Here is a 16620-nt window from a genome sequence, read left to right on the forward strand (position 1 = left end):
GCCCTCTAATACTCCATTAGCAACAGCAGATGCGTCTGCGTCACTGGCTCTGAATTCCTCCCCCTTTTCCAACACTACTTAGAGCTTTAAAGGTCTGAAAGGACCAAACTCGCTACTGTCTCATCTAGTCTTCAGCATTTTGGTGACGTGGCCTTCTCACATGTACTCTACAGTCTTAGATTTCTGCATTAACGTTTGATGCAACTTATGTGTGAGCCTAAAGAGGAAAAAGAAACACATCAATGCTGAAAGCTGAACTCAGCGATGTTTGATTACATTTTCTGCATCTTTCTTGCTGCTCTAGGAAGTAGTAATGGTTGATTCTTCAAGTGCTGGTGTAAGTAGAACGTATGTGTACTTCCTGTATGACACTAGTTTATACAGTGACCTCATGTGCAGAGGGAAAAAGCAAGAGCCTGCGTGCACACACCCATCTGCACCTCAGCGCGAAAGGCAGCTTTGAGCCCAGCTCCACGACGCATGAGCTCAAACCGCCTCCACTCGCCGGGCCCTGCGGCGTGCCGAGGCAACGGCTGGGCAGCCTCTCTGTCTTGAAATGGAGCAAACACTGCAAGGGTGTCTTGCTACAGGGTCTCTGTCCCCAGAGGAAGATATAACGGCTCCCATCGCACAACACATTAATATTTATGTTCATATTAAGGTAAGCTATTAAGAAAGCTATTTTTTGAAATACAGAAAATGCACAGCAGTTGCCATTAAAGGACCATTGCACAGGGGAGTGTTTCCAAACCGCTGGATCTAGCGGCACATCCCAACACCACCACAAGCCCACGCTAGGCTGAAATCTGGCGCGCACCCGCCACCGTGGCGCTGCGGTTTGCACAGCAAGGAAAGGCAGGGGCCTGGCTGAAGCACGTGCTCGCTCCGGACAGACAGCTGGCCAAGGCCCTGGAGCACATCCCCGCGGGAAAGCGCAGACACCACTTCGAAAGGTGATTTATGAAATCTAATTCCGCTTCCATATACCGCACCAGTCCTTTGAAGTCAATGGAACAACAGAAAGAGTCACCATTAGCTCTGGAAAGGTGTCAACCATGTCATTAAATTGAACAAAACTGAGTTCGTTGGTGGGCTTGAATACCGTATTTGCAGTAGCCAAACGCATTAGTGAAGGATTTTTTTTTTTTTTCTGTTAAGTAGCTGAAAGGAATCCAGATTATTGGAGACAGAACAAGGCTATAATTTCAAGAAATGTCTTTCACTAGAAAATTGCAGATCTGGATTGAACACAGCATTTCTTAAATTTTCAGGCTAGCCATGACTTTTGGTAAGTACATTTTTAAGACAAGACATAATCAAACTGTGGAACTCCATGCCAGTGGATGTTTTGCATCCCAAAAGTAAAGACAGGTTAAAAAGTGACTTGAAAAATGTTCAAGAAAAGCTGTTGAACACAAACCTCTGGCCCAGTAAGTCATTAAAGCACAGTTTGCTGTGCAGAGTTGGTATACAAGCAAATAAACTCATATTTTAATACTGTTTTCAAATGCACTTTTCAGTGAATTATCTCTTTTGAAAATCTGAAATATTTCCCAGCTCACATTAATGTGCAATTCCAGGAAAATGTTTAATATCTGGATGCACAGAATTTCTCTGCTATTGCTGAATCTGTTTGCTGAAAAACCCCTTATAAGATTATACTTTAGCTCTCATTGTGGTTTTTTTGTATTTCTTGACTTTGAAAAATTGAGAAATTTCTCTATGTCTTGATTAAACAGCAGAGATGACTGAAATAATTCTGACTGAATGTTGGAAGATAGAGGTTTAACCTGAATTTGGTATACAAGCTCTGAGAATCTGAAAAATATTCTGCAGGGTTTTATTAAGTTTAATAAATGTATTCCAATCACACACACTCCTATAAATACGCATCCCTTTCAATTTCATTATAGTTTTCATTCATATGAAGTACCAAAATACTTTAAGAAAAATATACTTCCCTGGAAGCAAATTCAGAACCAAAAATAATCCAGAATTGTGTTTGGGAACAAATATAATACTCTCTCCCTCTTTTAGAGAGCTTTTAAGCAAGTTCTCTCTAAAATAACAGGTGTTAGAAATCCTCTATCTGCCTTTCTTCTTTTAAAAATAATTTTAAAAAGTAAAGCTACCCCAACTGCACAATGATTTGTACACTCTTTTTTCTGTTATTTTTACATTAACTGGGTATATCTTGTACCAAGGAAATCAGTGGATTCATCTACTTTTAAATACTGAATTTACAAAAAAGCTAAGTTGCCACTAAACCTGGAGATCATATACTACAGCATTAGAGAACAGCAGATTTAACAGCAGATTAGAGCCAAAATGCTATTTGAGCCACCTACAATTTGTTTTCTGTTCCCATCCAAAAGGCAATGAAGACACACTCAGCCTGCCAGCAGGGTATGTAATGCAATAACTCTCAGTATGAAAACATGCAGACTAACAGGAATGCTCGGAAACGTGAACCTTTACTCCTTCAGTGTTCTTTCATGAACAACATGTATGCTAATAGCAAGCTTTACAAGTTATAAAGTCACGGATATTGATAATTTACGTGAGGACAACAGATCACAGAATGCTGGAGAGGTCTGGGAGAGTGACAGCTTTTGTGTTCTCTTGGCCATGCTGAGAATCCTCCCTCTTCCCCTAGCCACTCGGACAAGTGTAACGTTGTATTTAGAAATACACTTGAGCATATTTCTACTAAAGTAGTGATGAGGAGAAGGTGGGGGTTATTTGTGTTTGGTTTTGCAATTGGGCTTTTGCATTTCAGACAAGAACACATACCGCTCTGCAAGGGCTGATCTAACTAAATGTTAATTGACTCTGTAGTACCTATAAAGAAGCAACTCGCCCACCCCATTTCCCACTGGAAAGGTGCAATGACTATTAGCATACAAAGGATGCTTATTTAGTGGTCAGCATCATAAGGTAGTCTGTGTAAGTATTTGTTAGGAAAGGCAGAAAGAGAGCAAATAAGGATATGAGTGTTTCTAATGGATGATTAAATCTGGGTAGCTTGATCTCCCTTCCTGCTGTGGCTGCTGTGTGCTGCAGTCACGCCTCTCCCTGCCAGCCTGCACTGGGATGATAATCAGTCACTATGAAAACTCATTAGCTCCACAGCAATGAGTCCTTCACTGCTGAAGCTTGGTGCTGTTCTCAGTACCATGGCAATGATCTCTAACTGGATGTCCCAAACTCTCCCATCTCTGGTAGGACTAAATATCACCAGACTTTCCACGTCAGATACTCTAGTAAGTAGCTGTGATGTGTTGCAAGCCGTCTTAATGCTGAACTACTATTTAAGCGACAGCAAAAGCTTTAGTTTGTTGCTTCTTTGTAAATCTCTTTTTAAGCTACTAATCTTCCTATCATCACTTAATGCATGCTTCTCTTTGGGCATTATAAAACTGCATATTGGTGAACATGTTGTGGTCTTACTATGAAAGGAAAGGTTTTAAAATAGCATCCTTAAATATTTAAGAACAAATGCCTTCATCTTGAGGGTGAAACACTAAAAATAGTAAAGTAATATTGTTTTACTTGCCTAGACTTTTTTCCTATGCTACTGCTCCAGAAAAATATATAGTATTAAGAAAAACAATTTGAGATCAGACCATAGATTTCTTTTTAATTTTTGTCCAAAGAATACTGTATATTAGCTAGTCTCTACAATATGTAAAGAGTCTGTTTCTTTCTTATTCTTCTGTGTTGGAGTACAGTTAAGCAAATAAATAGCTGTTAGAATAAAATTGGCACTAGAAGGCTGGATGCCAGACTTCTAGAAAGGCTGATATGGAAACAATGTAAATGACACAAATACCACTTTGTATGGTTGATGCTCATATACAGCAGCCTCTGTTAATGAAGAGATAAAGAAATCAGGAGATTAACTGTTCCTGAGAAGTGTAAACTTAAAGTAGGAGTTTAATTGGACAACAGGGAACATTATACTGGTATTCATAAAACACGAAATTAAACTGGAATACAATTTTTCTAAATGCTTAGTAAAATAAACTCTCATACCTGTACTTTTAGTGTAACTGCAATCAGATGTTTATATAATAGTATGTTATGTAAACCACAGTGTTCACTACTTGTATAATAGCTCATTACTCTCAGAACTTAATTTTTTTTTAACTAAAATGATGAGTTTACTAATCAATATTTAATTAATTGAATATATGTATGCAGGAAAAACATTACTGGAAAAAGTCACTGCATTAAGATGATTAAACATTGCTACTTTTAAATAAATTAAATTTGGTTATGAGAAAGAATTCTGCTATGTTTTAGACCAGCAAGAATGTGAGGAGACAAGGAAAAGCTCTATTTTATTTTAAGTGTAACTACTTCTCCCATTGAACTACAGAACATATTACTAGTTCTTGTGGCAATATGTCACAAGTAATAAAGTTCCCTATCTCATTTAAGTCCAAGTTTAAAGTTGCAACTGAGTAGCTAAGAAGCCCACACTAGTTATAACAACAAGTATGTGAGTATATATATACATACATATATATATATATATATATATTTATATCAACAGCACCAGTTTCTGAGTAAACTGTCATGCCTCCCTTGGCTTCAACGGAGCACTGATGATATAAATGCCTCCAAAGAATTATTTCAATAATGCCATTTAGTCATTAATGCCATGCAGTCATTAAATTGGAGTTACTTGCACATGTCTTGTTTCAAGAGGGTAGCAGGAGGGCCTGCAGAGCTGGGGACACAATCACAAAAAGCTGGGATCTGAGCTTGGCAACATCTGCCTATAGTGAAAAAAATACTATCTTCAATCATGTGTTTCTTTTGCATTAAACTAACGAGCATCCCAAAGCCACTTTTTTCTAAACCTCTGATGCTGGTGGAGGGGCTTTCTGTCCCCGGTGTTCAGTAATACTGTGGTCATCAGTAACAGACTGTTACCTGCCAGCAAGGGATCTCCGAGGTACCATCATCCATGGGCCACTTGCCCCAGTGAACAGTGCAGCACATACGGTTCTCCAAAAGCTCTCTCCTAGCACTCACACAGCTCAAAAATTGAAAAAAAAGGGAAAAAAGAGCAAGAACTCCAGCTCTCTGTTATCCTTCTCTTCCCCTCAACTGGAAGAACTGTACGATGAGGTGGGGTCAGGGGAAAGGGCGGCTGCTCCTCTGCTGCATCTGGTCTTTTCAGCTCTATAACAGCCCCAGGACTGAAATCACAAGACAAACTGAAAAATATTGTTTATATTAAGCAATCATATTAAGTATATGTACTGCCATTTGCCCTGCCCCTAGTAACAACACAGGCAGCTATAATAGTTTTATCAGATTATATAGAAATGCAAGTTAAAAAATAAATCTTTTTGAGGTAAGTGAAGTGAGTCTGTACCCCAGCTGCCTGCCAAGACAGCAATAAATATTGTTTTTTGTAGGGATTCTTTTTTCCCCCAGATTTTTAAGAACTAGCATAATTTATTATCAGCATTCTTCTTCTCCACTTGGTTATTTCTTTTCTCGTTTGTTTACTGAGGCCTGTCAGCAGTAAGCCTGCATTTGAAGATTAGATTCAGTAGCTTTCATAAGGTTTTGATGCCTTCTAGCTCTTTCCCTGGGTGGCACAGCAGTTTCTGCTTGAGGTAGGCATTAAATGTCAAAGTAAAAAAATAACAGAAAGGAAAAAAAGGCCAAGAAATGCACCTATACACACCTACTTGTTTTTCTCTATCTATATTCACTCACATTGCCCTTCTAATTAATGGAGGAACCCTAATGGCCCAAATATGGGGAAAGACAGAATACTGCAAAGAGCAGTAGCCTAAGCGGTGGGATATTATCTCAGCACGCGTTCGTGCACGGGAGCCAATCCCAATGCACTCGTATTGAGCCAGAAGGTCTCTCACAGAGAGAAGTATTTTCCCAACCAATATCTACTTTTTAAAAATCTAGCAGTACATTAGGCATCTTAAGAAAATACCTGCCGAATTAATCAATAAACATTTTTTTCTAGAAAAATCGAGAGAGACATATTTATCATTAGGATTTACACAACGCCACTCACTTGAATACAGTTCAATCAGTTGCTACCAGTCTAAACATACCAGGTGCAAGGCCCAAATTTCACCATTTGTTCATAAACTCAGACTAACTTTTTCTGTCCTAAAAAAATTCTAATTGCAAACGCTAGGTCTGTAGATGTTTCTGAACTTCAAGACAAACTTCATTTCCTTGCTATTGCATGACATCACTGTCCTGGTGCAAGGAAACTGCTGGACTAAACAGAGCCTACACTTTGCAAGCACTACCAGGCTTGAGAGGCTTCAGTTGTTCAAGCTCACAATTTTAGTAGCTACTCAAAACCAATTTAAACTGTCTCTGCAGCAGCAAATTTGGGGGTTTTTTGTTCTCCACCTCTTAAACTCAAATCCTTTTGCCCTAAAAATATAGCTAAGAACATCATAGAAGTGGTATAATTTAGCACTGAACTTTGGATTTGCCTTTGTATCAAAGCCTAAGGCAAGTTCAGCTGTCCTTTTTATACAGTCATCAAGATTATGATCCTTTAGTTTTCCTTGCAAAACTGGGGAACAATACAGTTTTGATTTTTCAATTAACTCCACAGTAGACGAGGTCACTGCTATCTTCAGTGACTTCTTCAGAAGAGTCTTTGTGGGGAAAAAAGTCTGTGCTCTTTCTCTAACGTTGAGTGGACATGCAGGGAAAAATTGCCACCTTTTCGTCTAACCTCAGTCTATAGAGATACTGCCTCTCTCCTGAAGGGAGGAACTGTGCAACTGCATATTCTAACCCAGTAAAGCATTGATATCAAAGCTTGCAAGGTTTAATAATCACTCTTTGTCCTGATGCTGAATACAATTTTAAAATATAGCTAGTAATTGATTTCAACTGTATCCAGAGCAAAATTATTTCAGTGGTAATCCATTAGCATCTGTACTATGAAATTCAGTGGTCAATACTATATTATTAGATATTAGAGTAATGCATAATATTAAATTACAGATTGAGAAAGGAAAAATATATACTGCTGGTATCCATTAGATTTAATTCCATCACCTGAATCTGTTCAATCATCTAATTATATTGCTTTTCTTATTCTAGTCTTGTATATTTTTATACATCCCATTAAACACACAGATAACTAGTCTCACAAGGAATCACACAAACTTCCAAGGCAGTGAGGTGTTGGCCCGCTCTGCAAGCAAACATGATTTTTTTGCTTTTTTCTTGCTGTCATTGGTCACTCAAAAAAGAACAGGGCTAGCCTCCTTCAGTCCCCGAGAAAGACAGTGTAATGGCCCTTATTTTGCCATGGGCCCCCAGACACTTTTCAGTACTACCTGGCAGCAAGCCTCCCTCCCCTTTCTTGTATCTATAGCTAAAGTCAATGGAGAAGAGCTTGCTGCATGCTGCACCTTTAAGAGCAAACCTGCTAACCCATGTTCAGAATTGCTTCTGAGCCAAGTCCCTATGGCATCAGTCACACACACCCTGCTATCTCTTCGGGATTTCATATTTTTTCTTTTCCGTCTTTGTTGTTTCCATTAGTCTAAAGTAAAAGTCATTCAGGCTGAAAGGACATATTTGTTCTCTGTTGATGAAAAACCATAACATCACTCTGCAAAGAATTAAATCAACCAACTTGTGCTGAATCACAAGGAGAAGACTGTTTTCATCTACACCGGAAACAATGTTTGCAGGGCACTTCTAGAGAAATAACACAAGGGTGTGAGATATGACAAAACTGTGTGAAATCACCAATCTAATTAGTTAAGTTACTAATAAATGATAAACAGAAGGAACTGCATTCCAAACATATACCGCAAAAATAAACAAAACTATTCTGGGGGGGGGGGGGGGGGGTGTCAAACAAAATCATCAATTCAATTCCCTTTATTTTTGTTATTATTATTGTGTTGTTACAGACTCAGATTAGCCCCAAGGAAGGGTGGCAAGTTTATAGTTCAGCCCAGGATCCTGATGGCCGATGCATTTGTACTGTTGTCGCACCTGAACAAAACCTATGTTCAAGAGATGCCAAAAGCAGACAACTTAGACAGCTGCTAGAGAAGGTAAGTCTTCCCATCAAATTCCTCCATTTGATCATTAAGCGTCCCATGGAAATCTATTCCTTTTGCTCTTGAAATTTAATACATAATGGAGGATTCAAGAGTTATCTAACTAGTTATTCAAGAGTTATCTATCATAAAATGTAGACCTAAAAATATATTTTTCAGCATACATTTTTCAATACTTTTCTATCCATAGAAAAATCATGCCAGTGCTAATTATAGTGCCAGATCCTGCAAGTTTTCCCTCCATAAACCTCTGTGAACTTCAGCAGAGGCTTAGTTTCAGCTTGTAAAGCAGTCCGTAGCATGAGATTCAGCTAATTTGGAAACACTTCAAATGCAAACAGTCCCTGTTTCAAATGAAAGTTAAAATGTAAAGATCAGGGGGCACATTCGCTCCTGGCACAAAACTTCAGTCACTTCTCCTTGCCCTCTCCTCTTCTCTACAGACTATTAACAGGTTTTAATGAACCATTTTATGATCTCAGAATCCCTGGGAAATAATACATCATCCTCCTTTTTTCCCAGCTAAATAAATTACATTTCTTCTGTGTTCTGACTTGGTGAGGGTAGAATCTCCTACACGGGGTTTACATCACCCAAGTAGCATTCTGAACCTGATAAAAATCTCAACCAAATTGAATTAGTTGGGTTTCCACTTACTATGCATGGCAGGAGAGAGAACCCAGGATTAGAGCTGATTCAATAAATGTTTCAGCTATGACTGCCAAAGTTAAAAATTAAGTTCTTACATTTCTAAATACGGCTGCCTGCACATCAAGTTTCCAAACCAAATCAAGCTAACATGCTACAAAAGCATGGTACTAACATCTTAGAAAATAAGAGCCAGGTAACTCTATCACTGAAGTCAACCTGGGTGATCACTGAATTCCAGAATAAATGACAATCAGCTTGGTTTTCATTCTTAAGCCAAGTTTATGCTCTTTACCTTTAACCGTAAGCCCCCTGAACGCCTGGCTAGACTCACCATTCCTAACAGTTTCATGGCGTTCAGCAGATGTAGTTTTGGAACTGGTATAAAATGTTGCATCAGGAGTCTCAGAAAAAAAGCTATGGCTCTTGTCACGACACAAGGTCCCTTCAGCTCCCAGGGACAGCACAGAGGATGTGCTACCCCCTCATACTGTACCTGTTTAGTTAACAAAACACAGGGAGACTGCAATCCCCAGAGTCTTTGCTCTAGCATGTTTCCCAAACACTAAAATGATAATGCAAAAAACTTTCTCTTGGGCAGGGGGACAGGTTAAGTTCACAACACAGCTTTTGAGCTGTCACAGAGAAGAACCTAAATCATCAGTCTCTAAAAGTTATTTACTTCTGATTAGGCCTGTGGTAAACATGGGTATGTAGTGTTATATTATTAGTCCACTAAATCCAAACAGTCATTTAATTAGAGCGTCTCTGTGAATGCAGCTTCTGTCAAAAGGAAACATTCAAAGTTCTTCCAAGTCCTGAAGGACTTTATTTGCTTGCTTTCAACAATTATAAAGCAAAGCAAAGAGAAACATTAACTTTCTCCATTAAAAATGCTTTCTTAGAACTGCCAATGGCACTTGTCTAATAGCAAATCTATACTGTTTTAAGAGCTCTAGATCATACGGAATCACATCATACTAAATCCACACGTTCTCTTAACAAGTAGGTGCAATGTACTATAGTCCTTATCAAAATAAATAATTACAGTCATGAATGTAAGTTCAAACATTACATGTTTACATCTTGTAAACAGCAGGAATACTACTGTTTTTGTCCTATATTAGGAAGGTGTATTTTTTTTTGGCTTGAGCCAAAACTTCAACATATATAATTTACTCTAGATAAGAGAGTAAACTATTCTTCATGTATTGTTTTTTCTATTCATGTCTCACTGTAGCAAAAATGCTAGCTATAGCTACAAATTCACTTACTCTGCAACAGTTACCCGAACATTTACTTCTCGCTTCATGCATTTTTGTACCAGTAAGACAATTTGATAAAATTTCTAATTTTCTATCTCCTTATGAAATCATAGCCAAACACCTGTCCAATGATTGGACATCCAGTCTTATATCTGAACAGTCTCATGGATTGCTTGTACTGAATTACTACACAAACGTCTACTAGCAATAAAAGTAATGCTCTTCACACTAACCAAGAAAATACCTCCAGCTCTCAGTGCCCTCCCTCCTGAAGTGCTTGGGAGAAAAGTCAGGCTACAGAGCACATCCTGAAGGACAGTCAGGATCAGGAGAAGGATAAAGTAGCTTCCAGTGCTTAACAGCCTCTATTGATCCCATCTTTATAAGGGGGCTGAAAGGACCTCTCCCTCTCTCCCTTTCTCTCTCCCACCCTCCCTCTCTCCACCTTTAAGGTCTTACTCCTGTTAGTCCTCTGTTAGCCCTGTGGCTCAGTTTTCGTACTATCATGCAGTTATGGAATTTAAAACTATGATGTGGTATAAATGACTCACAAATAAAGCATGGACATAAGCACATTTTATCGCCTGACATTTAACTACCTAACCAGGAAAAAAAGTAAAGCAACAAAAAGTGCATTTAGAGAGTGTTCTTCTTTAACAGGTTCAGAATATGTCCCAATCTATTGAAGTTTTAAATCTACGGACTCAGAGGGATTTCCAGTATGTTTTAAAAATGGAAACACAAATGAAAGGGCTGAAGGCCAAGTTTCGGCAAATTGAAGATGATCGGAAGACATTAATGACAAAGCATTTTCAAGTAGGTTTTATTTTAACAATAACTTTGAAAGCCTGCTGAAAATAATGTACTAAGCAGCAATGCATGGACTGCTAAGATCTCAGCTTGAAATGCTCACACAAAGGCAACATTAAAAAGAAAAGCGTAATAAAACTTCCTTTATGATGATAATCTTTTGCTCTGTTTAATTTAATTGTAATAGGGAGTAACCATTAATTATTAAGACATTACAGAAATGTCACTATAAACAGATTCCTGTTTTCTTCTGTATCAATGTGCATGTCATACTAAGAAATTTATATTCATGCAAGCCACAGTGATAAATGTGGTGATCCAATGGAATTAACAGCAAACAGCTAGAGAGTTCTGCAATTTTACTGTTGCCTGACATTTAGTACAGCTGAAGGGAACAAAGCCTGTAACAAATCAGGTTATTGTAATTTTTATCCAGTACAATTAAGATCTAATTTCATGTTTGAAGGTTTGCTATCTTGGGTTTGGGATAGGGGAGGAGGGAAATCAACCCCAGTCACATTTGAGTGATTAAAAAAAGACTTCCAAGGAATTTTAATGACAAGAGAAACCATAAGCTGATCATTTTGCAAGGAAGAGGTGTTGCAGAAATTATGAAATAGCATTGTGTATTCTGAAAAAGCTATCTGAAGTACTTTTAAGGAGAAAATGTTACAAGAGCATATTCAAGTACTTTAAATATCAGTTCTGATAAATGGATATTTCAAGCCTGCAAGAAAGCCAGATAGGATCTAGAAAATATATTCTGAGGACTAAATTATGTTAACCTAATATATATTTTTGAAATGTTCATGAAAGCTCACACAATTATGGACTTAATTTTCTCATCAGTGCTGAAGTTAAATACCTAAATCAGCAAGTACATAGCTAAGGGGTCTAATTTATTCTTCAGAGCCACTGAATATCCAACGGGTCTCAATAACGCCAGGAATTAAGTATACTAATGATCCAATGACAAAACTTTATTGTCTATGTTATCATTCTTAGTTCAGCTTAGAGCTTGAGTATATACTCCCAGCCATTTTCAGACAGTAAGAAATGTCTCCAACTTTACTTTCTTTAGTGCTCTTCGCTACAGTAGCAACACATTTGTATAGGGCCATCATATATTCTACATTCCCATTATAGTTTTCCTTGGGAACAAAATATCAAAATTTGAATGTCTGATATAGGATGTCAACGGTAGCAGCTTTCAGCACTACTCTAACCTTTTAAACGTTCGATATTTGTATTGGCCAGTCATTTAACTTCAGTTTGACAGTTTGGCAGGAGTATAAAACAGATTTCCAACCAATTAAATTATAGAGTAATTTAAAAGGTCAACACCATATGATATGCTGTTGGCTTTCTGAAATTTCATCTACTAAAATCCCAGTGCTTTATCTTTCCTGAGACAAAGAAACTCATTCTAGATATAGCATTACCCCTCATACCAGCAGGCGTGAAGTGCCAAAATACATCTACCACCTATCAGTGTTGCAAAGCAAATTAGTTCTTGTACCAGTTATCATAGCAACAAGCTAAGAGTACCAGCAGATTCCAAGAAAATTATTGTCTTTGCCATGAAAATACCAAAAACATATGTACGTCCTCTACGAAAGTGAAATGTTTCGACACTGTGGTTCCACATTTATGAGAACCAAAGAGTACAAATTTGATCCAGATCACACTTGAGCATATGGTCATACTTCCATCAAATCAGCATTTATGCCAGGCACAAGATACCTGATCCCCCCAAAAGTTAGAGCAGTTTGGTCAAAAGATACCTTATTTGGCATAAATCCTACTAGGAAAAAGTTACCTTTACTAATCCTCTTAAATACATTTTATCTTGCTGAATTTTTACAGGCTTTGTTCTTTTTTTCCATCATGGTTTAACCATGATTTTTGATAACATACTGCTTCACAGAACCAAAGCCTAAGTTCATTTCAAAATTAAATACCAAAAATATTGGGTTCTGGACCTCTGCTCTCTAACTCATGAAACCTACTCTCATTACCATCACCTGCAACATAACTGTTCTTTTTAACAGGTATAAATTAGGCTCAAGTTAAGTTTTCAATAAAAACAGTCAGATAAAAATAGTTTTAACAGCAGATGAAACCGACTCTCCACTTCTTTCTGTTCAATTCAGTAATTGTGCTAACCTACAATAATTGAAAATAGAACCAAAGATACAAAGAGAACTCCTGAACTGTTAGATCCATTTATAACATATCTGCTTGTAATTTAAAATGCAGTTTTCTAGCTATTAAGATGACCCATGTGTAAAATACACTTCCTAACAAAACAGGCAAGTCTTCATTTTGAGTAAAGAATGATTGCCATATGAAAGCATTTCTTAAAACTGTATGAATATACTATCTAGGTGATGAATTGATACTGCTGAACTCTCAAACTCTCTATAGAAATGTCTGAGAGGGAAAAATTCAGAGGTAGATCTTCAAGCAGCTCTAATGCTGACCATGCCTATCAGCTTCTTTCACATCTTAGCAGAGAAGTATTCTGTTTGGCATCATAATATTATTTATTTTGGAAATGTTTTATAGTTTATTACATCCTTTAATACACATGATATTTAAAACTATGTGCATGTCTCCGCACATCTCAGTGACGGCGCTAACCTGGCACCTCTGACCACATTTGCTTCTGCACCTCTTTCTCTTGCTGGGGCTTCCATTTTAGTTCTCTCCTGTTTTCCCTTCTATCTGCCGACTGTTCCATCTACTCTTCAGGACCTGATTTTCTAATCCCTTCGATAGCCTCTCCCCAGGTGTCCTCATCTGCTCCCCGTGTCTATTATCACCAAATGCCAGCACCTAACAAATCTCTATCTCCACCTTCTTCTTATTCTGCCCAGGCTTGCATCTCCTCTGGTCCCTCTGGCATTTGCTCACAGAAGTCTTGCTGTTTCCTCAAATTGCAAACAGATATGCAAATCTTTAAATACAGATGATACATCAAGGCAAACCTGCATGCTCTTCATAAAGCAAAGCTTTCTGATTGCAAGGATTCTTTGAGGGTTCTACAGAATAATAACCAAACAAACAAAAATCCCCTCAAACTATCTAAACTAATTTAACAAAGTCTCTAAGATATGCACATTAAAAAAAAATTACAAGACAAAAGATGAGCAGCCATTATAGGTTACAAACTCATTGAGACAAATTCTCAAAGTGCATGACATAGCAGAAATCTGAGATTGCAAAGAGACTGCAACCCAAGATTGCAAAGTAGAGCCTTATTTTGTATAATCAATATTTAAGAATAGGACTGGCAAGGCAGCACCAACTGCGCGTGACAATAAAATGATCTGGGATAGTCAAGCACAAAGAACAATTGAGGAATTTCAAAGGCATGTAGTGATACAACAGGATGACAAACACAACTCATGGTTAAGAAAAGTATATTTTGAACTATACATATGCATAATAGGTTCTGAATTTATTACTTCAGAAGAAGGATGGATATATCACTGTGGCCAGATCAGCACTAAACAGAGTTTAACAGCCATTACAGAAAAAGCAAACTCAGTATTTTGAAGGCATGAAAAAGAAAGTAACAGTTCACCAGCCATGACAGCACTGTAAAACAGGTATGACATCCTTGACTGTCACTGTGTGTTCAGGCCTAATCACCTTCTCTCCTGAAAGGTACTAGGGCTTTTACACGCTGTCCATGGCAAGTCAGACCTTGAAGAGGTTTGGTTTGGGCCACTTGAAGGTAGTTGAGTACTTCCAGGAGAAACTAACTGTTCTCTCAGGCGTTTTATCCACTGCTTACTGCCATTAATCCTGAGGTTTCTAAGACTTTCACAATATGCTAATAATAGATCTGTAACTAAAATCAATAAGCATTTTCAAGTCATTTTAACAATCATGCATAAATATTACTTTAATGGGAGTTAGAGGATTGAACTCCTTTAAACTGCTCTAATGCACATGATTGCCTCTTACAGGAGTTGAAGGAAAAGATGGATGAGCTCTTACCACTGATCCCAGTTCTGGAACAATACAAAACTGATGCCAAATTAATCACCCAGTTCAAGGAGGAAATTAGGAATCTGTCTACTGTTCTCACTGGGATTCAGGAAGAAATTGGTGCCTATGACTATGAGGAACTACACCAGCGGGTACTCAGTTTAGAAACCAGGCTTCGAGACTGCATGAAAAAGCTCAGTAAGTTAATAATTTCTTGTCAAATTTGGTCCCTCACTGTGTATTTTTAGTAGGCTTTGTAGAAAGATGATGTTTTCTGTTCTCTTGTTTGAAGAAAGACTACACTATATTCTGATCTGGGCTACTCTAATAAAAATCAAGAGCAACTCCATCAAAGTCAAGCATATCATTCTACGTTTACACCACTGTATCTTAGAGGAGAATCTGCCCTACTATATACGGGAGGAATTAAGATGGAAAATTATAAAAGACAGCAACTTTAAACCCTAAGAGATTTACGACTTGTTGGGAGCTACAAAAGTTCGTTCACGCTAGCTCAGGCAGGTTTGCTACTCAGTCATCTTCGGGATGTTAGCACGAAAAACATTTAGTGGAAAGTAGACTGGGATAAGTTTAAAGGTGTCCACATCACAACCTTGATTCAAATGCCGCTACAACATCTGAGAAGCCTTTTAGACTGTACTGTCTTTAGACCTGTAACATTAGCATTTAGCAGAGATATGCTTTTCTGCAATTTACAATACAGCATAATTAGCATGACACCTAACTCAGAGGAATGAAGCACAATTTCTGCGGGAAGCACAGCAACAATCCATTTTGAGCAATGCTGCGGATTTACTGCAGGACAACCAGACAGTCTCCGCCTTGGTTGTTCTCATGCTGACTTATTTAGGAAAAGTGAATGTTCAGCATGAACATTCCCTGAAAATCAGCAGCAGCTCCATATCAGCTACCAAAATTAGAAGCCATAACTATCATTATTAAGTGCCAACCTTAATTTCCATTTCCCAAATAGGGGTAATCAGTAAGTACCTACTCTGCAACCATGATGCAAAGTCTACCCCCTTGGCCTGGTCTCCTTTAAAGGCAGGGACAAAGCACACACCAGCACACAGGTGCAGAGTGGTTCACTAGGAAATCAATCATTCCAACCAGTCTGAGAAACTGGAATGGATTGCTAGTAAAATCTTGACTTCTACAGCCAACAATCCAGCCCCTTCTGTGAGAAATAAATATTTTACAAGTTAAAACTGAACTTGAATAAAATAGAAGCTACAAAGTTCAACCCTGTGATCACTGTCTCAGTTACCAGGTTGGGGCTTTTACTTTTAAAGGCTACGCATGACATGAAACATGTTTTTAAGGTAATAAGCAGTGCCTCTTTGTTTTTGTGAGGCAATAGAATAAGAAATATCTAGGCTGGGTTATCCTCGTAAATTATTTATTTGCAATTTCCTTATTTTCCACTAGAAATAGCATAGCAATGATGGGCAAAAAGACATGAAAGAATTCTTCAAACAGAAATCTCTTATGATCCTATTTTCCCCTCAGTACACAGACATAATAGCACATTATTGCATTGACTGGAGGCACACTTGCAGTCAAAAGAAAATGGCTGCATTACAATACTTACTGCAGCAAACAAGAAAAATGGTATAAATAGACAATATTTTCTGAATGTTCCAGTAAGTGTATTAGGCACAAAAAGATCCTCATCTCATCTTTACTGAGTATCTTGTTTTTCCTTGCTTTTACAGTGTGTACTTGTAACACTGATCAGTAAAGTAACTAGAGTACAGGATACATTTGAAACATCAGAATGACCA

The 16620-nt window shown here is 37.9% G+C and overlaps 1 protein-coding gene and 1 long non-coding RNA gene across 2 annotated transcripts in view; one reads left to right on the forward strand and one right to left on the reverse strand.

Moving 5' to 3' along the window:
* Positions 1-16620, forward strand: part of OLFM3 (olfactomedin 3) — a 73702-nt gene that overhangs the window by 45984 nt on the left and 11098 nt on the right. The window contains exons 2-4 of the mRNA XM_026094262.2: positions 7941-8087; positions 10667-10822; positions 14794-15013. Of these exons, the coding sequence (XP_025950047.1) occupies positions 7941-8087; positions 10667-10822; positions 14794-15013 (523 nt within the window). The remainder of the gene's footprint in view (positions 1-7940; positions 8088-10666; positions 10823-14793; positions 15014-16620) is intronic.
* LOC135329032 (uncharacterized) overlaps positions 1-16620 on the reverse strand; it is a 40198-nt gene that overhangs the window by 1818 nt on the left and 21760 nt on the right. The window lies entirely within an intron of this gene.

Source organism: Dromaius novaehollandiae, chromosome 8, assembly GCF_036370855.1.
Source record: "Dromaius novaehollandiae isolate bDroNov1 chromosome 8, bDroNov1.hap1, whole genome shotgun sequence".
Taxonomy (NCBI): domain Eukaryota; kingdom Metazoa; phylum Chordata; class Aves; order Casuariiformes; family Dromaiidae; genus Dromaius; species Dromaius novaehollandiae.